Source organism: Cyprinus carpio, chromosome B18 (genome assembly GCF_018340385.1).
Source record: "Cyprinus carpio isolate SPL01 chromosome B18, ASM1834038v1, whole genome shotgun sequence".
NCBI classification, from domain to species: domain Eukaryota; kingdom Metazoa; phylum Chordata; class Actinopteri; order Cypriniformes; family Cyprinidae; genus Cyprinus; species Cyprinus carpio.
The window spans coordinates 2,908,881-2,934,095 of NC_056614.1; the positions used below are offsets into that span (position 1 = coordinate 2,908,881).

The 25,215-nt window shown below is 36.0% G+C and overlaps 2 protein-coding genes across 3 annotated transcripts in view; both read right to left on the bottom strand.

Moving 5' to 3' along the window:
- Positions 1 to 7,954, bottom strand: part of LOC109066425 (homeobox protein BarH-like 2) — an 18,084-nt gene extending 10,130 nt beyond the window's left edge. The window contains exon 1 of one of the 2 annotated variants that reach the window (XM_042743584.1): positions 7,528 to 7,954. In XM_042743584.1, coding sequence (XP_042599518.1) covers positions 7,528 to 7,714 — 187 coding nt within the window. In that variant the 5' untranslated portion in view covers positions 7,715 to 7,954. The remainder of the gene's footprint in view (positions 1 to 7,527) is intronic. The other variant, XM_042743585.1, reaches the window with a different exon arrangement.
- A 3,826-nt stretch (positions 7,955 to 11,780) lies between these two features.
- Positions 11,781 to 16,254, bottom strand: LOC109081006 (RNA-binding protein 7-like). The gene is made up of 5 exons (XM_019096012.2): positions 16,048 to 16,254; positions 15,173 to 15,335; positions 14,573 to 14,660; positions 13,311 to 13,401; positions 11,781 to 12,786 (listed from the first exon to the last, which is right to left on the bottom strand). The coding sequence occupies exons 1-5, from the start codon at positions 16,138 to 16,140 to the stop codon at positions 12,451 to 12,453; spliced, it is 771 nt and encodes a 256-aa protein (XP_018951557.1). The 5' UTR covers positions 16,141 to 16,254; the 3' UTR covers positions 11,781 to 12,450.
- Between the last annotated feature and the right edge of the window lie 8,961 nt (positions 16,255 to 25,215).

Here is a 25,215-nt window from a genome sequence, read left to right on the forward strand (position 1 = left end):
GTGTTCCAATCAAATCAGCAGATAAATGTAAAATAAAAATAAAAAAGTCAAAAAAAAAAAAAATCCACAATTTATTGTGAGCCTGGCAGAGCACACATAGAGAGCATAATGGCCTGGTTAATACAAATACACTTAATATATGTTAATAAATAAAGGTTCCAAAATTAAGATCGTGTATGTGTAGCATCTTGGTGGAAATCATTAATGAATCAATAATGTTGTGTATTTTTAGGAACAGTTCTGCTCTTATCAGGCCTATTACAAATCGTATGTCCCGATAAATTCTAGTTTACAAGCTGCTAAAGTGAGCCGGAGTTTTAACAGCCGTCACGTCCGAGCGAACTCAAACCCTGTAATGATGTCGGCCCACCTTCACTAATGGTGTAGGTACAGTAAGTGTTAAGAGTTTTGGCCCGTGTGATGTAAGGTGGCTGATCCGGAGGTCTGCTCTGGTGATGTAACTGCTGTTTTACACTGAACTCTGGGAGGATAATGACTCTTCTATGATACACGCTGTCAGCGACACAATGCACTCTGGGTAATAATTTTTAGCCGGAGCATCTGTACCATCTCCCTTACGGTTTTAATATTTCTAACTCTCTCTCTTTTATTTTCAGACATCAGCAAGACGCCAGGGCCCATAAAATGCAACACGGGGCCCATCTGAGCAGAGAGAGGTCGCTTCAGCGAGCATATAATACCTCCAGGAGATACATCGTCAAGCAAAGAAAGTGATCCTGAGATTTATTGAGTGAGGTAAGAATGGAAGAGCGTTTGGTGAAATGAATACATGATGTCATGTCTATTTCACAGGCAAATTGGTTGCAATCTTATTTAATCCCGGTAAATGCCTGTGATGTCTTATCTAATCGTTTGATTGCTTGTAGATAATAATAAAAAAATTTAAAAAATGACTGTGACAAAGCCATATATTTTATAATAAGAAAATTATTTCCTTATTGAATATGGCCTGAGGGAAACATAATCATCAGAAGTTGATTAAATATAAACACATTAACGTTTGTGTTTGTAGTAGTTTACTGCAAATATGGGGTGTGAATTCTCTCTTAAATACTTGATTTGTTGCCTTTTCTTTACTGAAATAATACAGATATTCATCCTTATGTAAATCTCAGTTATATTTTAATTGTATATCTGGTGGCAAAACATCAAAAACATGTACATTTCATTAAGTATGCTATTAAAAAGTCTTTGCCTCTAGGGCTTTTATGCAGATAAAAGTGCTCCTGATAGGCAAAGTTAACTATTTTATAAATGGCTCATAATGCCATTAGGATTTGAGAGTCCTGTACATAACATATATACTTGAAAAAGAAAAGTTAAATGCAACATATAGTGGAAGGACAGGACAGCGTAGTAAAAGCAGAAGTTTTCCACACACATAAATGCACAAACATGTATGCACTCACACTCACATGCAAGTCAGGATGATCTCATTGCTATCAATGCAACACGTTCAGGCACGACATCCCTTCTGGCTCATCTCTCTGTCTTTCTTTCTTGCCCTCCCTTTTCTTTCTTTAAAATCAATCCCAGCAATCTCGTTGTCATGTCCATCAATCAGTTTTAATCTAGGCAGTCCCCTGACAGTGTTCCATCATGTTCTGTATAATTATTATATTAATTATATCATGCATTTGTATTACCCTATTTTTTCATGAAATGGAAACTCTTTAAAACTGTGCTGCTCTCACATTTGCAGCAAGTGCCTCATTAACCTGTTAGACCTATGTCTCTGATCCACATTCAGACCGTTAATAAGACAATCAATAAGCTTCTTAATTGTATCCTAGATCCCTGTTCATTAACGAACTTACATGAATGAGTCAAAGAGTTTATCCTCTTCGTGCTTTCCTCGACCGATGGCCAGAAAACAGTAGCAAACGTTAAGCTCTTGATTGCGCTCTTTCAGTCCTGTCTTATTTTCCTTGAATGATTGGATTCCAGAGGGATGATTTCATTTGGCACTTGATGTGCATTTGAACTCTCAGTAACACGGTACACTGTGTTTTGGTTGGGCCAAGTGGTGACAGATTTAATGCTTCATCACTCGTTTGAGTTTTTATCTCTCAATATCTATTAAACCTATCCAGCAAGTTGAAAAAAAAAAAAAAAAACACACATAAGGTAGAGCTCAGCCTCTGCAAGTGAATGGAAAGAGTTTATTTTTCCAAATCTTCCTTGCTGCGAGCTAGATTTTGAGCTGAATTTGCTCAAGCATATTGATAATGCAGCTGATAGCTTTATATTTGGCTCTGTCTGACTGTTTTGTCTTCCAGGCATCTAACAACTTCCCTTCGGACTGTAAAAAAGCGTTAAGCTCTGGAAAACATTAAGCAGTGTATCGTATTACTTATAAATGTTTAGACATGAAACAGTACCCTGTGAATTATTTGGCTTCCATAATTACCCAAAAGGAATAAAGCTACGATCTCACAATAGATATCCATAATACCCTGATAATAGGTTTCCATAAATGTCTGTAGCCACACCCTCCGGGTTGCATCATGGGTGAGGTCTGACTATTGTGACAAAATGCATCTATAATTGTATGTTTTGTTTATATGTGTGTGTGAACATAATTGGTTCTCATCTGAAAGACATCCGCTTTTATTGTCCTCAGTGGATGAATGTAAAGGCAAGGTGTGGACGGTTGTCTCTCAATCATTTGCTCCTCTAAAGGAAACTCATCCTCCTATTAGGCTGTTTTTCAGCATGCTGTCATAGGAGATCGCACTATCTATGATTTTATCTGTATCTCCTCCTTTCAAAAATGTTCCTAAAAGCCTTTCCCGTGTAATGACGAGAGACGTGTCTCCAAACAAAATATCAAAACCTGCTATTATGCTGTGCTTCCCTCTCAGGCAAAACTCTTAAGTGCATAGGCCTCACCTTTGTCAATGCCAGTAGGCTATTCATTCAAAATAATAAAAAAAAGGGCAAAAAGTGGAGGGGTCCTGAAGGGTTACGTTGCGTTATTTTTACTTCTTGTTACACTGCTACTCAAACAATTTAAAAAAATGGTTCTTTTTTTTTTAAGAATCGTACCTGTGTTACCTTAAAGCTTCCGCCAAGAAAAAACAAAACAATCCATTACAAATACAAAACAATCAGCTAATTGAATATTGTTATAGTACTACTGTATAGGATAGTAATACTGACGTCTCCGATGTCGTTTTCAGTACAGATGATATAACGAAAGACTGTGCCAGTTCCATTTTTAAAAGAAAGAAAAAAAGAGCACGAGACCGCGGACTAATACAGGATACGTGAAAGTAGCGCCGGGTTTGTCCACTGAGTAGAGCAGGTGTTTTCAATTAGCCTAATTTCTATGTTGAGCTTCGTGCTTGCAGTGAATTGTGGACTTTACAGTGAAGCATCCAAAAGTTGAGAAATGTTTAACATTATGCAAATATCGAGCGAAAAACGCCGGGCGGCGGCCAATTGCTATAATATGCAGGTAGCGAGGTCTGGCATGTGCGTTTCATAATCTGTTTATTGAGTTTAGTGCGCATAAATCCTATTGTTTACACATTTGACGCTTTGCAGGTGTTATAGGCTATAGACATGTAACCTGTGCTAAATATTACTGTTTGCATGATGATGCTTTCATCGTGACTCGAGATTAATTGTGTTTGCAGAAGTTATTAAATGGGCCTACTGCATCTTTACTTTACTTTGGACATTCGGGAACAAAGCTTGCATCGATCTAACTGTAATCGTGGGTATATATGATGATTATATTTGCCGTGTTAAACACTCCCTAAAGACACAACCCAGTTTTGCCGCTTTAATACACAACGCTAAACGGATATGAAAGGTGCATGCTGCAAGTAGGCTAATATTAGAGGATGTATTTAATCAGTTTGAGTTTCACATAGGCTAATCTCACATTTGAAAATGATTAAGCCTGTCGATGACTGCTGTAACCGAATATTTTGAAGTAGGCTAGTCAAGTGAACAAACTTGTTTAATGAGAAGTCAGGGTTGGATTCAGTCATGTTGGAGATTGTAAGCAGACATTATAGGAGACAATTAGGTAGAACAAAAATGCATTTCAATACGTATTATTAGTCATTTTTGACTAATTGGCTCTAGACTCTCTGTGTTGTATTTTGCCGTGTCTTACAGCGGCTCCTAGTGGTGACAGAGTTTACAGTAGACGAGAAAAGACTCTCTCAATGTGGGAGAGTCCAGGACCAGTGGCCTTTCACTAAGTGCCAGTCTTAATGCCAGCTACATTCTATATTAAGCAGTATCATCCATTGATGTGCTGGTATATAGAATATCTCACACCCCTCCGACTTGAAAAGACACAGTGTGTGCAGCATTCTGATATTTGGGCTGGATATTCTATCCCCCGCCCCGGCCTGCCAAAACTCTCACACTGCCTTGTATCTCACAGCTGGATGAACAAACAGAAGGAAGCATGTGTGCGTAAATGTGCCTGCCTATTCTGGCATACATGTTTATGACCTAATACTATGCATGTATACATCTGCATGCATGTTTTGTCGCGCATACACGTGTACGTCTGTGTTTGTTGGGTTGTTTATGATGAAAGCGAGTGACCTGTTAAAGCTATTTTTATCACGATCCCGTCCGTTTAGAGGATAGGTCTCTGATTTCATAAATTGCACAGCAGGTATGAGGGAGCGAAGATGCTCTCTGTCAACACGCATTAGGATTGGAGAGGGATACTTTGCACTTTTCTGGACTAGTTTGGAATTTTGCACCCCAACACTTGAAGCTAAATTACTTTAGATAAATTTGTCTGCTAAATGAATAACGGCATGTAATTACTACTCAGTTTCATACACGTATGTATTCTTAAAAATAAAGGTTGCAAGAGGAGTTTTCACGGCGATGCTATCGAAGCACCATTTTTTTGGTTGCATTCACTCAACTGTTCTCAAAAGAACCATGTTTTTATAGTGTATAGAACATTTTAATAATCTGAAGAATGTTTTTCCAGTTTCAAAACTTTTTTTATACATTTGAAAGATTCCATGGATGGTAAAGATTCTTCATGGAACAATAATGTCAGTAAATAACTTTTATTTTGAAATGTGTATGTTTAAATGTTTCAAATTATCAAATCGGCAGTATTGGCTTTTTGAGCATCACTTTAATATGATCTGGAGATGCCTGGTTGTGAAATAAAGGAAAATGACTTGATGGTTTCGTGTTGTGAAACAAGATCAATATGTACCTAAAACCATCCATCAATGCAAAACAAGATTTGCTGTGAGATCAGTCATTCTGACCTGAAAAGCTTGCAACTTACAGACCTTAGTTTTACAGGACCAGATTTTATTTGGTCGTATAACTACAGTAAAGAAAAAGAAATGGCCTGCATTGGCGGGCCTGGTACGGGTAACTGTCAGCATACACGTCAAGTGTTAATATAGGGAACATTTATGTGCAACGAGTATAAGAACAGTGAGTTTTAAATGACAACTGGAATAATATTTGATCTGTGGTTCTCTGTTTGGGAAATCACATACGAAACCACAGAGTTAAGTCCTTGCTAAACCTCTGGATGGGTCACAGTTGCTGCGAGAATTCACAAATGTGTTTAATCAATCCCTTAAACCGAATTACACAGGTGCTGCTACCAACACTACCCTGATGCAATCATGATCTTGAGGGTCAACTTTTTTTTTTTTTTTATGTCTGATGTATTACAACCTGGATTAATGGCACGCTGGGAATATTTTGCAACGTCTTGTGAACTTCACACAATGCTTCTCATTATGCTGGAATGACACTGCACCTGTTGCTTCAGGATGTCATACCTGACTGCATCCTATGTTGCATAGTCAAGAGTGTGGCAACAGTTCTGTAAATAGATAAATGTCCTGTGGCTTCCAGGAGTTTGTGTTCCTTGGGGCGAGTAAGAGGAGAAGATGTCATTATTTACCACAGATACCCGACTCATTATAAATGTGACAGTTTAAATGAATGAAACAAATGCAGTTTGGGGAATGTGCACACACCAGTACCCTGAGGTCACCGAGGCAAAAACGATCAAAACATGGTCGGCTAAAAAGTTTAAAGATGAAATATGATGAGTCCCATCTCATTGTGCCATGATAAATCATCAGGGAGAAGTGATGATATTTCAAAGGGATATTTTTCTGTGGAGTTCAATTATCATGACTGCGGCCAGTGATTTGTATATATATATATATATATATATATATATATATATATATTATATATATATTATATATATATATATATATATATATATATATATATATATATTATATATATATATATATAATGGTTTTAATTGAGTATAATTTTATCTCAGTGCATGTGATGGAAAGAAAAAGTAATAAAAACAGATGAATGAATTGATATACAACAACCATCAATCAGACAACGCTGATGTAAATGTAATACAAGGCAAGATGTACAAATCGATCACATTCTTATTTTGGTTATAATGCAGAAATTCCTACCACTTTCAGCTGTACCGTTATCTTTTATGTTTCTAAGAGTAAAAGACTTCATCACAAATACAGTGTCTATTGCACAATTTAACTCACGACCTCCAAACAGGTTTTGAACTTAAATACTGATAGCCTTTTTTTCTACTATTTTAACTTTTAAATAGGAATATGAATCGGAATTTGATAAAGCGCACTTTACCCAATGCGCAAAGAGAGCTGGAGTAGTTTAATATCTATGGGTAAAATATACAATTGTTTATTATATTTAGCATGACGTATTGTTTAATTTGGGGAAAATACTGATAATAACTATCGATTTCCTGGCCGTTGCTTCAAATACTGAACTTAGAAATATAATGTAGACTCTTAACTACCGCTTTCCTGGCCGTTCCGTAGCCTATAGAGAATTTGGAAACACAATATAAGTTCAATTATATGTTTCGTTTATTATTAGTTTTAAAAACTATTGGATTAAGCTACTAGTATGAAAACATTATGAGAAGTAAAAAAAAAAAAAAAAAAAAAAAAAAAATAGGTGCTACACAGTTTCGGAGCAGCATTCTTCAATCTTGTGCAAATAGTACAAATGCATTAGAAAACAACAACAAAGTGACTTATTTATTTCTGTGTAAAAATTCATTTTTTAATAGCCTTTTTTCCAAAATCATGTTGCATGCTCATTATAAACAATGCTTTCGTCGTTAAAAAGGCTACTTCGTTTAACTTGGCACAACTACTTGTGCAATTTCTTCTCATATTATGACTATATTTTCCGCTTTATTTTCTTAATTAGTAATTACAATAAAATGGGCAAAAAAAAATATAAAAAAAAGTTAAATGCATCGGTTTTGGTGGGTTGAAAGCTTTGCAGTCCAATTGTATTTTTTATAGATATGTGGGCAAAGAAATAATGAAATTAGAAAAGAAAAGTAAACAAATTCTAAGTGAGGGATATCAACGTCCGTTCAAAATTAGAAAACATTGCTTGAAAGTAAAAAAAATAAAAAAATAAAAAAGTTAAAAGAAAAGTGTTTATGTGACTTACCCGAGCATGAATGCAGAGGTTTGGGTCTGACGATTAGAGAGGGGCAAACCGAGTAAAGAGAAAGTTTCTCGAAGTAATCACAAGTTTCCTTGGAGAGGATCTCGTCGATCATGAAAGTCTTGTATCGTCTTCTGGCGGCTTTCAGCTGCGCGCTGCTCGCGACTCTCAGCTCTGCTTGAAAATGCATAGTGTCCAGATACGCGCCGAGTGACGTTCACCACAAAACTTCTGATAGTCGCCTTCTTCAAAGTAGTGTAAAACTTTTAACGTAAGATAGCGATCTAAAACGACATCTCATCTGATCGGCTCGGGCGTCCTCTTGCAGCTGTGCTCAGTGTCTTCAGCGCGCTCATTCATGCAGCGAGTGCGCGCTGCGCTCTGAGTCACTGCTATATAAACCAACTCTCCTGTCACTGCTGCACTGCTGTGTGCAACAGCAGACACACTTCACGTCAATCACCCTCTCTCTCTCTCTCTCTCTCTCTCTCTCTCTCTCTCTCTCTCTCTTACTGTACAGCAGAACAATGAACCGGTTTTCTCGGGGTTTTTTTATTATTATTATTATTTATTTTATTTTTTTAATCCATGATCCATGGAAACTTACATTGAATTACGGTTCATGTGTTAACTGAAGTATGAAGTACGCATTTCTTCTTCTTCTTCTTCTTCTTCTTCTTCTTCTTCTTCTAGACTACTGTTGTGACAGCCTAATTGTTGTAAAAAAGTAGAAATAATACCCCACAAATGCATATGTTTATTAATGAATTTATTAGTATTGTAATTTATACATCAAAGTTCTGCAGGTGAAACAATTTGGCGACTTACTATTTAAAATGTAAGAAAGTTTTCTCTCTAAAATCGTAAATCTGATCTAGTTTGGGCCAGATTTTATTAGGCGATTTCCAGTGCTGATAATAATGCATTGTTTACAAGAGAAAAGAGTCAGTATGTTTTTGAAACTCATTCTGACATGTTCTTGACCAAATACATTTTAAGTAAACATGGCGCAGGCGTTATACAAAAGAGTTAAAGTCATTAAAATTAAAAGGCGACTCATGATTGAATGATTTCATTCAGGCTGTTGTGGTTATTTTGTGTTGCTGTTGGTGGAAATGTTTTGTCGACACGGGAACGCCTGAGTGTCTTAAAACTTTCAACGATCGCGTAAAGCAACTATTTCACGTGTGGTCTCAGAAACGCGTGGCTTTTATTCTGCAAAAATAAAGTTTAACATTAAAATAGCCTACATTTTGTTAACGTTCACAACAATTAAAACTAAATATATACATAACTAAAGTTATATAAGTTAAGATCATTCATTAAAAATTAATACAATTATTTTTAAAGCATTATATAGACAGGCTTTTTATTTTATTTTTACGTTTTGCCTATAATTATTATTTATGATAACAGCGGGAAGGAGACACAACCTAGTGGTATATCTGCATGATAAAATAATGATTTGTTTGTTTGTGCTTAAAAAAAAATACTGCAACATTATGCAATTAAATAGGCTATTCGATTGTCAGTAATCATTGAAGAATAACAAACGCAACGAATATAATAACTTTAGTTGATATCTGTGCAGACGGAACGCATTTTGTTTTGTGTTTATCGTAGCCTAAACAGTTTGTTGGTTTCTGAAAATAAAGGTAACTAAGGTAATTTGATGTAAATTGAAAGAAAAAAAGAAGAAAAAATAGCCTACAGTTGTGTTAGTCACAGATATGGAGGAATTTATTATTAATATTATTTTCTTTTTTTTTTTCTTTTTTTCTCGTGTATCGTAGAAGCGCTAGGCTGTACAAAATAAACGTGATATATCCAAAAAAGTACTTAAGAGTGAGAGTCTAGACATGAATAATTATATGGAAATACCTACTGTATATAATTCCAGTGGCATTTCTGAAAAGTTTCTTTTCCCCCTATTTTTAAGCAAAATTCGTTGCAATAAATAAATAAACAAATAATGTAAATAAAAATTCAGCAATATTTCCCCTGCATTGCTTCTGTGAGAGTCTTTCGTGAATTAAGAGGCAGAATCGACAGGTGTTCGTGAAGTGTTTCTCATATCAGTGTCAGCAAGTTCAGACAGTACTAACCGTGTGAAATGATGGAGGTGAACAGACATTTCTCTCGGTGTTGTTACAGAACGAGTGAGAAAGACAGCTCTTTCCAGACAGCAGCAGCAGTTTTGTTTGACATGATTTGATATGATGTTTATTACAGATGGAGCGCTGCTTTGATGTTCGTGGCGCACTGAACTCCTTCTTCGAGCTCAGTGTCGGGTTTCTGCCTTTCAGAGCCGTGTGTCCCCTGTCCAAATGATTATCATTTTCCCATGTATGAGAGTAAATATAACTCGCAGAGGATCCAAGATAACAGCCGCCGCGCTCAAAGCGTGAGGGATTATGTGAAGGAAATGTAGAGATCTCCACTGGAGAAGCTTTGAGCTCTTTTTGGTTGGAGACCTTGATCAAAGGAAAGAAATGAGAACAACTGCTGCTGGCTTTAAAACAGAGGGATGCAACAGAATATCAAGACAAACAGACCAGACTGTACAGTGGGAAGTGGGTTGGCACATGTGAACTGGAGATAGATAGATAGATAGATAGATAGATAGATAGATAGATAGATAGATAGATAGATAGATAGATCTTAATACGCAGTTTTTGCGTGCATATAATGCATTTTGCATATAGTGCATTTTGGCTAACATAGTACGCACCTACCCCACACCCCTAAACCTACCAATTACGTATCATAAAAACTAACTACCTTTCTAATCTTTTCTAAACAACACATGCATTAATTAAAATTGCAATGTAAGAAGGTATATTATTTCAACACTCTTAAAATGAAGAAAAATATATAAACTTTAAAGGTTTTTATTTTATTTTATGATTATTATTTTACTCATCCTAGGAGTGGGAAAGGTTTCAGAAAAGTTATAGGATATATACTGTAGGCCTGTCGTTTACTTACATAGACATTAGGCTATATATATTTATTTTCATACAATGATATATGGATTTGAATAGAGTGGTGAAGGGCCAAAAGCAGCCACCGCTTTCTGGATCCCGGACGCCAAGCAGCTCAATCAATTAAGCGGTGAATGCGCAGAGGCTGAGCTCCCCAGTAACGCGTTTCCCAGTACAGCAGCTTCATTAGAAGCCGATCCTCCGCAGATTAATGCACAGACTCGGGGCTCAGCGCGCTTCTGCATCCAGGAGCTTTGTGGGGATGTTCGGCTTCACGCGCACCGGGAGCCGCTGATGGCAGCTAAAGCACTTTCGGAAGGGCAGATTATGACCTCAGATCGGACATTAAAGGATTCCTCTGCCTGGTGTCACCGAGGTGTCAGCGCGACCACTACTCAATGCCTAATTGTATCACGACTATTCCAGTTCAAGTTCTAATGAAACCTTTACAAACATGTAGCCTGCCGTTATCGTCATAGAAAGAAAGAATAAAAGAAAACTTTTTTTTTTTTTAATAGCTGCATTGGTAGGAATATATTCCATATTCATTTATTACAGTAAAAAAAAAAAATTTAAGTCATTGCCATTTTTTTTTCTCGAGTGATAAAATACTTAATGTTTTAAGTTTAAACGTACAGTATGCTATAATGCCTAAAACTTGTCTTTTTTTTTTTTGTACTGAAAATGGGCAAGTACGTTTCTTGATTAATATCTAATACGCAATGACGTCTTCTGCAGAACTTTTCATTTGTAGGCTATATGAGTAAAAGAAGTATATAGCCTAACCAAACTATGAGCAAGTGAGAACTTTCTGTAAAGAATACAAATAAAGGACATACAACTGTGAATTACATATTGCTATAAAAAGCATGTTTTTGCAAAATTGTACGGATTAACCTTTTAAGCCAAGTAATGTTCAGGTAAGTGGGATCTGAACAGGTAGACTTGACCCATCTAGAGCTGTTAGATCACCTGACCATTACCTAAGCGGCTATCATGTTCCAAAGGCTGTCCCACTTTTGCATACGTTGAAATGCAGTTGCATTATTGAAATCCTAGATTATTAAGCCTGTATTAGAATCTATACATAGGCTTATAAGTATACTTATTTACAGAAGCATACATTTTTATTCTTTTTTTGACTACATGCTCAATTATGGAGCCACCAATAGACTGCTGAAATCCCCGTTAGAGCTTCTTCACATGTCCTGACCACTTAAAAATTTTTGCTGCATTAAGTTCACATAAAGGAGAAATGCAGACAGAAAGAGATCAGTAAACAGTGATTTTTATGAAATCAAATGTTACACTTGACAGTAAAAATTGTGTTTATACCAAAGTATTAAAACTAGTTATTGTTCCAAATTTGATGAATTCATAATCAACATTATCCTAATCAAATCCCAAAAGAGGAGTGTAAAATGCAAACAAAATCAGTAAAAAAAAAAAAAAAAAAAAACATTGCTTATCAAACCAAGTCACCTGAAAACTAGTTTTCTATTTTTCATAATGAGAAATCCTGAGAAAATACAAATCTCTAGAGAAAAAGAAATCTACCATCATTTGTTCTTTTATGCATTTTGCTGTTGTACAGAAATACATCTAAAAAACGACATTCTTACAAAAAAAAAAATTATATAAACATAGGTATCCCCCTGAGATCAAAATATACATTTAAAACAGCTCAGCACACAAAATGGCCAATTTATTACTGGTTTTGTGTTTTTTTTGTTTGTTTGTTCTTGCATCCCAGTCTAAATGCCTTAACCTCATGTCAAAAATGTGCTTTTTTGCAGTACAGTTGCACTGCTAACTTTTTTTTTTTTTTATATATAAACAGTTGAGATGCAATCCACGAAATAAAAAATTAAAAATCTAGGAGGATAACAAACAGTTATTAAAACAGTTGATTAAAAATGCTTACGAGAGAGCTAAAATGCTTTTAAAAGTGTTTCCATCGCCCCTCACTAGAGTCTCTCCGTCTTTCAGGAGGGTAAGTCCTGTTGTGTCCTCCGCTGCGGTCATCATGGTGATAGAAGTCCCCTCGCTGGCCGTCGCGCCGATGCCGGTCATAGCTGTTCCCGCTGTTCCCGTGCCGCTGATCTCTGCCGTGATGGCTGTTATTGTCCTGGTGAGGGTGGCGGTGACCACGCTGTCCGGACCGATCCTGTTGCCAGTTATTACCGTCTGCAGGACTGCGCAGTTGCTGCATGCCCTGCTGGAGACCTCCATTGAACTGGAGCAACTGCTGCATCTGAACCTGCCATACGTTGTTCATCTATTTAAAAAAATAAAATAAAATTGAGTGAGTAATGACTTTACATGCTTCAGAGCATATTTTAGAAATAGGTTTTAAATAAATAGTCCAAACCAAAATCCAAGATGTAGATTAGTTTGTTTCTTCATCAGAACAGATTTGGAGAAATGTAGCATTACATCACTTGTTCACCAGTGGATCCTCTGCAGTGAATGGGTGCCGTCAGAATGAGAGCCCTAACAGCTGATAAACATTGTTTTTTTGCTTTTCGCTGCACAAGACTTGATGGACTTGTGGCGTGGATTACTTGTGGATTATTGTGATGTTTTGATCAGCTGTTTGGACTCTCATTCTGACGGCACCCATTCACTGCAGAGCATCCATTGGAAAGCAAGTGATGGAATTAAATTTCTGAGAGCGAGTACATTTTCAGCAAATTCTTTCGTTATTTACTTCAAGCGTCTGTCAGCAATAAAATGTACGTCTGGTCTAACATTAACAGAATTTTGAATGTATAAAGTGTGAATATGAGCATGTGTTCTCACCATGGCCTGCCTCTGAAGACTGTCAGGTGAAGAGAAAGATCTCTGTATATGCTGCGGAGGGGAGTAGGACGGAGAGCCCATCTCAGGGGTCCTGCCAGAATAGAAAATGACATCAGTTCAGGATAAAATCCCTAGAACCAAGACAGTACACTACTGTTCAAAAAACTGTTCTGGCTGCTGTCAGAAAAAAAAAAATAAATAAAATAAATAAATTAAAGATTTTATTTACTTATTTATTAGAAAGAAATGAATACTTTAATTTGACAAGGACTAGGCTGACCATCATCTTCCTAGACATGTCCTGGCTTCTAAAGATTTATGCATTAAAGGAATAGTTCACCCAAAAATGAAAATTGTATGATTTACTCACCCTCATGTCATTCCAAACCTGTTCACATTTCTTTATTTTGTTGAACAGAAATAAGATATTTTCAAGAATTTTCAAGAACTAAAACAGTTGTTGGTCCCCATTGATTTTCATGTTCAACATAAGAAACTCATACAGGTCTGGAATGACATGAGGGTGAGTAAATGATGACAAATTTTTTTTTTTTTTTGGTGTTTTTTTTTTTTATTTTTATAGAGTGTGGTATGGTAGTAAAAACAAATTATTATTATTATTACGTAATTCTGTTTTTAATAAATGCTGTTAATTGTATTTTCTATTTAATCAAGAATCCTGAAAATAATATTGTATTTTTTTATATATATCAATACTAAGTTTTCAACATTAATAATAAAATAAAATCAAAAAAGATCACATGACACTGAAGACTGGAGTAATGATGCTGATAATGTAGTTTGTCATCACAGGAAGACATTTTTTAAAATTAAAAAACAACGGTCAAACAGAATATTGTTCTTTTAAACTGTAATAATTCACAATATTGCTGGTTTTAATCTATTGAATTTAATTCAATAAATGCAGCCTCGGTGAGCAGAAGAGACTCATTTCAAAAATATCTGAAATCTTACACCGATCTTTTGATTTGTAGTGTATAATCATTCTGCACAACCCTAATATTATACACTTGATAAATCATTTCCCTAAACATTTTTGATGACCTTAAAATTGAAGAACATGGTAAATGACTGATGTAGTGATGAAATCAGAAACTTGATGAAATGCGATCACAGGACACACATTTGAGATGCAACTTAACCCCATGTGTGAAGAGTGATGGGTCTCAGCTGAAATCTTGTGTCAGGATCACATACGTAATCATAAGCACTAACTCAATGCATTATAAATTAAAGGTTACCTTCCACCGCGGTGACCAGGTGTATTCGCTGGACTGGGGTTTTGAGAGTTTGCAGGACTTTTGCCTTCCTGACTGATGTGACTGCTGCCTGTTACAAACAACACAGACTGAGATGACCATTAATCTGCTTCTTGCACTGCTGGACTGAAAACATATTTCATAATGTTTGTTTGTTTTTTTCTTTTTTTATCGGAAATTTTTTATTTTTTATGTTAAATGTGTTTTTAATTTTTAAAACTTTTTACATTTTGTGTTTTGTTGTTTAATGGCTTCAGAGATGTTGTTTGTTTGGGAGAGCAAGTAACACATTAAATACTAATTCTCTCTCTTTTCTTCTTAATAATTTGCCCACATTAATCACTCACCAAATGATCTTAATCAAATAAGTAAACGGCATCAAAACTAAGTCTGTACACAATTCCAGCACAACTTTATTAGTATATTTAATTTCCTCTAGCACTGTTTTCTAACGTCACATTCTTAAAGATTATTGTGGAAGTGTTCCTAACTCATGAAGTGTGTGTGTGTGTGTGTTGAAATGACAGACAGTAATAAATCTCTAGTGAACACACAATAAAGCAAAATAAAGGAAATTCCCACCGGCTCTGAACTGAATGTTGAGCTGGCGTCCGTGGAGACGGATTCCGTTCATCAGGTTTAAGGCGTAGGGCACAGACGCCTCGTGTTTGAAGTTTACGAATGCAAACTGTTTTGATTTTCCATCACTGTCTTTGGGGATTTTGACTTTTATCAACGGCCCAGCCTATTAGAAAGAGAGATACAGGGGAGATTTCGGATTAATTTTACTAAAGCCAAGACCCACACTACAGACAAAACCATTGTTTGTTGTTGTTTTCGTTTCATGCACTGCTCCATTCTGAGATGATATTCTGCTTACTTTGTTTCTACATTTCTACTACTGTCTGTAGATTTTAATGAAAATACATATCTTTCACTTTTTCCTGCATTTATCCAGAAACTAAACTTAAAAACATTTCTCTGTGATATGATTTTTTTGCAGAGGGGTTCGTTTATACATCATTTGCCTGATTTGTGGAGTAGTTTTTTTTTTTTTTTTTTTTTTTTTTTTTTTTTAAGATTGCGATTTTTTATTTATTTATTTATTTTTTTTTGGCTGTTGACGTTATTTAAAAAAAAAAGAGAGACACAAAATCTCCTCTGCAGAAACCTGTTAACTGTAACATGTTCACCAAATAAAACAAGCATTCTGAACCGGGCTGAACGTTGATCTAATGTTCCGTTCTCGGTTCTGGTAATGTATGTACATTCACGCGTATTTAAGTAGATAATGCATCGTTTGTGTTTCAGAAGTAGCCTATATTTCAGACGTCTCGTAATATACAGAAAAAGTTTCAAATCGTTTCAGATCGTCTGCAAATGGACTAAAACCAAAACAACGGTCAGGATAGCTAACTTAGCATTAGCAGGCTAATCAACGACGCTAAAGCACTCACCTGTAAAAACAGTTCAAATATAACTTCTTCTGTCACTTGAGGGTCCAGGTTCCCGACGAACAGAGTCCGGTCAGCCTCATCGGCTATTCCCATTTTGCAAAATATTGATAGTCCAGGCGGTTGATTGCGTTAACTCCGTTAGCTTGCATTCATGACCAGCACAACTGTCTTTAAAACGCGTTTGCCGTGAGTGAGCGTTAACAGTCGTGATGAAGAGTGGCTTCACGACACATGCGTACAGTTCCAGCAATGACCACAGGGAGGCGCCAGAAATACAGTTTACAAGTCATCACTGTCTATAATTTTTGCACTTATTAAATCAACCTAACCTTAGGTGTTACAGGACGACATGTGAGGTGTCTGTCAAAACCTCAGAGATAAGGTAAATACACATGACGTAGTTCCCGAAGAGTGGAAAAAGATCCCCTCAGACACACAATCCACTATTAGTGAAAAAAGATGAAACACTATATCTAACCAGAATGCTCTCAGTTTTACTGTGTGCCTGAATTAGATTAATGAAACATGTAATAAGATGAAATTTCTTAGTTAAACTACTTACATTGTTGTTAAAATGTTAATATTTTCAAACACTGGGTCATGCAATATTCACAAATAAGTCACTCCATGTTATTAAATGTATTGCAGGCTTAAATATTTAATGCAAAAATTAATTGCAAACCAATATATATATTTTTTTTTTCTTTTTTCTTTTTTTTTCAAGAAGTACATGCATTGTGACGTACATACAGTATGTCTAGTCATAGAATAACTAGAGCAATTAAATGAGATCAATTCAATTTAATATACATTAAATCCAAGCAACCTATTGATTTATTTTAAAGGGATAAATCATGATTACTATGCTAGTGCTTTTTGATACCCCGTCACACCTCTTATTTACCTTGAAATAATAGTGAACTGTTACTTTAATAATGTGGTCAAGAGGAAGTGACATCATTGTGTCTTCAGGGGAGCATATGAATATGATAGTTGTTGATTATGATAATTATACTCATCTTGTTCTGAACTGGTCTTGTGCACAAGTGTGATAATGTTACTTTATTAGTTGCTTAATTAGTTTTTTAGCTGTGATGTTGTGGAAGAGGTACGCTGGATATGTCTCAAAATTGAAAGCCTTTTTTAAAGACTATTTTTGTTGAAAACAATTGTTTTCCGTATATACTTTTGATCCTTTTATTGTTGATGGTGCTATTTCATTTGAAGGATATACAGTACTCAAATATCTGTTTGATTTGAGATTCATGAAACTTTTAAGCAGCGGTGGTAACCATACCTTTATTAACAGTGTGGAAGTCGCAAAATATTTGAACCTTCTTGCATTAAATAGTTGATTTTCCTCTGTATTTTATTTATTAATTGCAAAAATGTTCATTGCTAATGTAACCTAACACTGCACTAAAGTGGTAGTTGTAGAATCAGCTTTTAAATTCACACTTTCCTCATTGAATTAAGTATATTTTCTTTTCCTGATAATTGTATGTAAATTTAATGACTGCTTTTAAGCAAGTTTCAAACACTTGTTTAGCCAGATTTTTGTTGAGACGGAGTTGTGCCCATTTTCGACCCCCTGCCAGATTATTACCCCTCTCGGTGAAATCTGATGGCCTAATCCTAACCCCTCCCCAACACTAACCCTAAACCTACCAATACTAGGGGGGTACTAATCTGGCAGGGGTCAGAACTGGGCACAACACCGTTCCTTGGGCTCTAGGGTCAGACACCAGGTTGCAGGTCTGTTTGGTGCCGCTGGTCGGCGCAGGAAACACACGCTTCACCTCCAGGTGTGCAGTTCCACCACCCTACAGTAGATGGCAGTGTTCGCCCTCAGAACTTAACACAAACTCCAAAATCACAAAACATACTTCTATTGAATTTCTGTTGAGCCAAGGTGTATTAATCTCAGACAGAAAAACCAAAGAGAGATTGTGTGTGTGTGTGAGAGAAAAGAGCGAAACTAGACAGAAAGATGCTCTGTAGTGTCTTCTCTGGCTGTTGTTCCTCAGTGCTGAGGTGGGCTCGTTCAGATTCTCAGGATGGTCATGTTGAGGGCTCCACAGAGGCAGCACATCACAGGGGAGCGCTGAATTTCCTCTGCCTTAGTCACCACTTGGATGGAAAGCGAATTATTCCCTCAGCGACCCTGTCACACATCGCTGTAGTGCACTAAAATTAAAAGTGTTGGCATTGTACTCTTACAAGTGCCCGTGTTGGCCTTTGGTGAGGCAGAATAAATGCCAGCCAGCAGCCTATATTTAACTGAGACGTCGTGACCTGTCTTGTTGCAACATGTCAGCCTGCTACCAATTAGCATAATACCTTCGTTTTCAGTCAATAAGAAGTGCACTTTATTTAAGTCTTTTTTTATTCCTGAAAGTTAATATTGTAATGGAATTAACTGTCCATATGCTTAAGAACAGGGGTTTTTATAATGGGGTGTACAATTAAATGCTGGGGGTCGATGTAACAGTCTAAAAAAATAAATAAAGAATAAAATAAAAAAAAATAAATATACTATATTAAAATTATATATATATATACCACCTGACAATATTATGTTTTTTTTTTTTTTTTTTTTTTTTTCTTGTAATCATCATATACATTCGAGTTTTTCTTGCAAATGGTAGGCTATAGAAGTTGTTCAGAACCATATGAAATGAATACAAAGAGTACATTTCTAAGAATCTGGCATGTTTTAAACTAGCTTCTTGAAAGATTTTTTTCCCTTTCTTTATTGCGAACACTCTTGTTTGTCATCCACTCAAATGCTAAAGTACGTGAGCTCAGAATAGTTCTAGTTTGTTTATATTAAGAGGCCACTTAAGCGTATTGAATTCCTGATTAAAATGTGTCCAAGGCAGCCCTAGGTCCACTGAAATGTCAACTGTTACACTTAACGTGATTAAGACATGCACTCTGGCATCCATGTCTCTATCATATTAGAGAGTTTGTAGCCAGCCAGCGTTATTTTAGCCGAACGTGACGTGAGGGTTTATCGCTCTGAGCGAGGTAGGCCACCAAAACGAGCTGTGGAGATTCCCAGATCTAGGCCATCGGATACGTCACATGCCGCATTCACCCTCTTCTCTAACCTTGGGGAAAATCACCAGCATCGCCACGATTATTCGCTGGTGACTTCAACCTCTGTCCCAGTTTCCCTCTTCCTCCTCCTCCTCTGCTCTTCTCTCCAGCACAAATGTCTTTTTGACTCATCATATTCATAATTCATGTGGAATGAAGTGATGTGGGATCATTAAATGCACAAGAATATTTGTGGGATGAAACCTCAATCGGGCCAGCCGCTGGCAATCTCAGCCCGGTTGGATGGCTGTGTCCTGAAAGCTGAGAATGGGCCGTAATGTCTTCATGAGAGACGAACCGAGCTTAGGAGAGATCGCTTTTTAAATGCCCCTGAGGTGTCACGGGATGCACAAAGATCAATCTTGCTTAATGCAACGGCCAGGGAATGCATCTGCCCTCTGCTGCATCGTAAGTGAATGCCTGTAATTATTGATGGATCCGCAGAGTGCATGGATAGGCATGCACATGTAAGGATATTAAAAGCAGAGCGATAGGCAGAATGCGGCTCGTGACATGAACTATGCAGATGTCTGATAGGAGGCCTCGAATGGAACAGACATCGGGTCTGTCGTAGCTGTGAAATGACTGCCAGACTGAGATGAAATGTCTTGAAGAGAAGAGAAAATACAAGTGCATGGACGGAAACACTGATAGAGGGCCAAAGGCAAAGAACTGTGTCCTAGACATTCTAGTTATTAAAAAGGACTCTGCTTTTCCAGAATTTGTACTTTTGCGAGAAATCGCAGGAGGCGTCATGTTGAATCGTAACCCAAGCAGACGTATAGACTCCCACCGTACTGAATTTAAAGGGATAGTTCTGTTATTCTGTGATCATTTAATCATGGCGTGTGACTTAATTTATCCCACGGGACGTGAAAGGATATTTTTTTGCAAGAATATTCTGGTAACTCTTTTCCGTATAGTGAGCTGCAGAACAGTACACCATTCAATATTGAATTGACAATATCTTTTAAGTAAGAGTTAATGTACATCCATCCGGTTGTTATCACAGAATCAGGACCCTGCCACAAAGCAAACACAATGAAGACAAACTGATAAAAGCTGTTTCTAGCAAGAGTATAACGCAGACTTTTGTTACCCGGATAAGCCTGTGTTATCAGTTTTTACCAGTTGTTATGGAGGAATAACATACCTCAGACTTCATGTTGTTACTGACCAATCAGAATCAAGTATTCCACAGAGCCATGTAATAGATTGAGGTTAACAGAATGCATAATTTCAGTTAACATTTGCATGTAAGAAGACAGAATTACAGTGAATTGAAATTCAAATAACTGTAATAGAAAGACAACGTAGTTCAAACTTAGCTTTGAATGCTTGCTCGACTAATCCTTGTTTGAAGGTTTATGGATGGATAGATTTGTAATGCCATTTATAGGAATTTATATAGTTTATATATATAGTGCTGTCAAATAATTAATCGCGATTAATCACATCCAAAATAAAAGTTTTTGTTTACATAATATATGTGTATACTGTGTATATTTATTATGTATAAATAAATACAAACACATGCATGTATATATTTAAGAAAAATCTATATATTAAATGCATTTATATATGATATAAATTATAAGAATTTGAATATATAAATGCAGAAACGTAAAAAGTTTCTAAATATATACTGTATGTGTGTGTATTTATATATACATAATAAATATACATTTACATTTACATTTATGCATTTATCCAAAGCGACTTACAGTGCATTCAGGCTAACATTTTTTTTACCTAACATATACACAGTAAATATACATATATAATGTAAACAAAAGCTTTTTTTTGGATGCAATTAAACACGATTAATCGTTTGACGCACTAATATTTTATCATATTTAATTATTAACTTTTGTGATCCAGTGTGCAAGAGCACTTGCAGAATCCAATACCAGTGCTGAATTCATTTGAATTACAGTTCAGTAAATTCATCTTCCTGTCATTCCAATTAAAATTCCAGTTCAACTTCCTGTGGGTCAAGTGGCCAATTTAATTCAAATTCACACCTGTGAACTCTCACATAAAATTAACATGCAATTCTGTCACATAAAACTTGCACGAATCTGGACCTCTTTTTACAATACCTTTATGACATTTATTATTATTATTATTATTATATTTTTTTTAGAGAGAGAATAGCATATCCCAGCACCTGTACTTAGTCCTTATTCTATAATGTGTCCTGTACAAAGATGGAACTTGCTGCTTAACCATGATAATACGATGCATTGTTGGAAAAAAATAAATAAATAACTGGTTAGTCAAAACTGTTTCTCAAAACTTGGTCACATTTCCATAATTTGAACCACATTGTTTAAAAATATATAGGTCTGTCGTTATTGTTAATACCTTGCTACATGTACTGTGTTAGGCTAACCTTGACTTTATTATTTGCACTTACTGTACATATTGTTGATCTTTTGTTAGTTTTGATTGCTTCTATTGCCCTAATTTGTAAGTCTCTTTGGATAAAAGCATCTGCTAAATGACTATGTGTAAATGTAAATGTAATGTTGTCATGCTCAGGTAGTGGAGTAACGACTTGTAAGGATTTGAGATTGCAATTAATTACAGATTATTATAGATTGCTTATATATAATGTATACATGTATATGAAGTCCACTAATAAGAAACTATACTATTAACCAAAGGTTAAGAGCTGTTCCAAACTCTAGTTTGTGTATGTTCATTGGAACTTTGGTTTCAAGAAACTGTGAATCTCCAAACTATGTTGGTAGCAATGAAACAAGTGAGCATAGTTAGCTAACAATGCTTTTGGGAAATGCACCCTGTCTTTGCAAAGCTGCACAATCTTACAAAGTCTGAGTCATAGAGTGGGGTTTGTGTGAAACTTCCCACACGCACTATAGATTCCCCACGTTGGATTATACACTTGTTTGCAATGCGGCATTATTAAATTATCATTTGGACCGGAGGCACAATTACTGTCACGCTAGCCACTCCGCTAACACTTGCATCACGCTCGCAAGTATTGCTTGCAGTTCTGTGCAAGCTGGCAAGCAGCTTTTACAAAATCCACATACAAACAGACTCCAGAATGGTATAATCATACCACATCATTCTGTCTCAGAAGGTGTTTAATTACTTCAGTAAGGCCGAATCATTTTGGTTTTGCTAGGAGAGACTGGAGGGCCTTTGTATCATGAATCAAGAGTAAGAAACTTACAAAACTCAACTCCATTAGCCTTAATTCACCCACAGGAGAGATTCCTCTCTCTGCTATTGTCCTCTATCTCCTGGTGAGATGATAGCTTTAGCCAGAGGAGTTAGAATCAAGATGCTTCGTGGAATGAGAGTCTGGTCGTATTAGTCGTGTGCCTACAGCAGCAATTAACAGAGGGACATTAAGATCAGTGCTATCTCGTCTCCAATCGCCAGCATCTGCTGGATCCCCATGCACACCCTAGATGCATTTTATGCTTCAAATGCTTCAAAGGAGATAATGAGTCCTGTCAAACCTTTATATGAAAGCTCTCGCGTCACCAGAGAGCGATTGAGGTCAAGTGGAATCAGTGAAGGAATCAGATTATAGCTACGTGTTTTTTCTGAGAAGTTGAGGAAACAAAGGGTTGATCCTTATTTAGCATAATCTGAGCGACCATGGATGCGCAGTTGAGGGTGAAATTAGACAGAATTTACCCAAAAGAGCAATTTGACACCACAGTGAGTTTAATCTGTAGGAATTACCGTGATTCTGACCCAAATCGTCACTATGGATTAAAGTCCATTTGTTTGCCTAAAGTGACACTGGAGCTGGTCTGCATAAAATTAGACTGGAGACAACCAGGATTGGGAATCAATAAGTGCCTGAGACAAAAATATCTCATGTCCCTAATGTCATAGCCTTAAAGGCATCTAATAAACAGGACAATAAGCGTATACATTTTCCAGCTGTTTCACCTTTTCCTCTCTACCGCAGAGATAAACCAGGAGGTGCATATATATATATATATATATACACACACACATATACATACATATATATATATATATTCTGAATATCCCCAACATAGTATAATTTTTCAAACTTCAGTTTAACTGAAAATTATTAATTATCTAATTCATCCATTTATTCTTCTTACAAGTCTCTATCTTGATCTTGATATTAATCACATTTATTTGCCATCAATACAGTAAAAACAGTAATATTGTGAAATATTATTACAGTTTACAATAACTGTTTTCTGTTGGAATATATTTCAGTATTTTTACAGAAGTGTATTTTATTTTCAGCATCATTGCCCCAGTCTTCAGTGTCACATGATCCTTCAGAAATCATTCTAATGCTGATTTGCCACTCAAGAAACGTTTTCTGATAATTATTAATGTTGAAAAAAGTATTCTTTGATGAATAGAAGGTTCAAAAGGACAAAATTTTTTTTAAGGGAAATCCTGAACATTATATATGTATTTACTGTCACTTTTGATGAATTTAATGCATCCTTGTTGAAAAAAAGTATAAAAAAAAAAATAAAAAAATCTTACTGAACTTTTCAGTAGTAGTGTATGCACTTCATTTACACCTATTAGGTGCAGAATTGGTTGAAATAAATTATGTTCACACATTATCATTGTCATAGCTTTAAACATGTAATAATATGATCAATATGTGTGGCTCCCCTCCAGACCTCAGCCCCAAAGCATGTTGATCCAGGATTCTATAACAATAAGCTCATTTAAGATCCCTATATGAGTTTTTGAACAGTGCACAAACATGTGTTGGTATAGTGTTTTCTTATTATTATTATAAATGAGATTTCAGAGCATTGGTTAAGAGCATCTATGCCTCAGGAGTCGGTGATGCAATGGGCAGAAGACTGAGACCTGCATTTAGCCAAGTAATTATAGCAGAAAGCTATTTGTATAGTTGAGTATTTCACAGAGTGTAAAAGAAGGTCAAAGAATCCTCAATCTTGTTGGCAACGCTTGGCGTGTAAATTAATTGCGGGCGGAGGCTTTATGGAATAATTGAATCAAGTAGCTGACTTATATCGGCATAAAATTGCAACGCTAACCTTCAAATAAGAAGTGAACTCTCCGGAGGCTGTCCTGTTTTTCTCTCGTCCAGCCGTTTCACCTTCTCCTCTCTACCGCAGAGATAAACCAGGAGGTGCAGCAATCAGCGCCGAGGTCACAGTCGTGTGTGCGAATACATTTTTACAGTCTGAAATTAGTTTGTCTTTGCTAATTAAGACTACATGTATCTGCTTTGATATGTGTGTTGATAAATTCAGAAATTGCTTCATCAGCACCAGGAAACAGTACATGGAGTGTGTAATGGCATTTTAGCTAATAGATTGTTAATTAATTGTACACATCGCCATGCTAATTTTAGCCGAAGAGGCATGTTAATCATTTGTAATGAGGCAATCAGTGCTAGCGGTGCTTGCAGTTAGATTAGTTATTTACTCAGTGTCCTCCAGATTCAAAATTCAAGCTTTTCTTGAATCAACAACTCATTTGATTCACTGACTCATGACTTAATTTATTTGTTACTTTTTCTTTTTTGAGCTGAATTGTAAGGAAACTTATTTTCGCTATGGAATAAAAATTCCATGTTTATGTATCGCAATTTATCCAAAGATAATTGCAGCTTTTTATCTCACAATTCAGATTTTTTTTCTTCTTCTCATAATTCTGAGTTTGCACTTTGCTATTAATAACTCACAATTATGAGATATAAACTTGCAAATCTGTGGAGGGAAAAAAAAATACTTTTTAAAATTACTTGCAATTACAGATGAAAAATGTCTGATTTGAGAGAAAAAGTTGCAGTCAAATAACTATTGGCCTTGATATGACAAGCTGAAAAGTGTCCCAAACCCCTATAAAACCAACAAATACTAGTTCAGTCTGACATGCAAAGGCTGCTGAAAGCTTCTGCACTCTATCATAGAATCACTAGGGTTGCAAGGGGTTATTTTTGTGATATTTTCCTTCTTTATCACTGTGTATGAAAAGCCACAAGGAGGATATATAGAGTTAAATGTAATATTTAACGTGAAGCAAATCATTCCACTGTCTTGC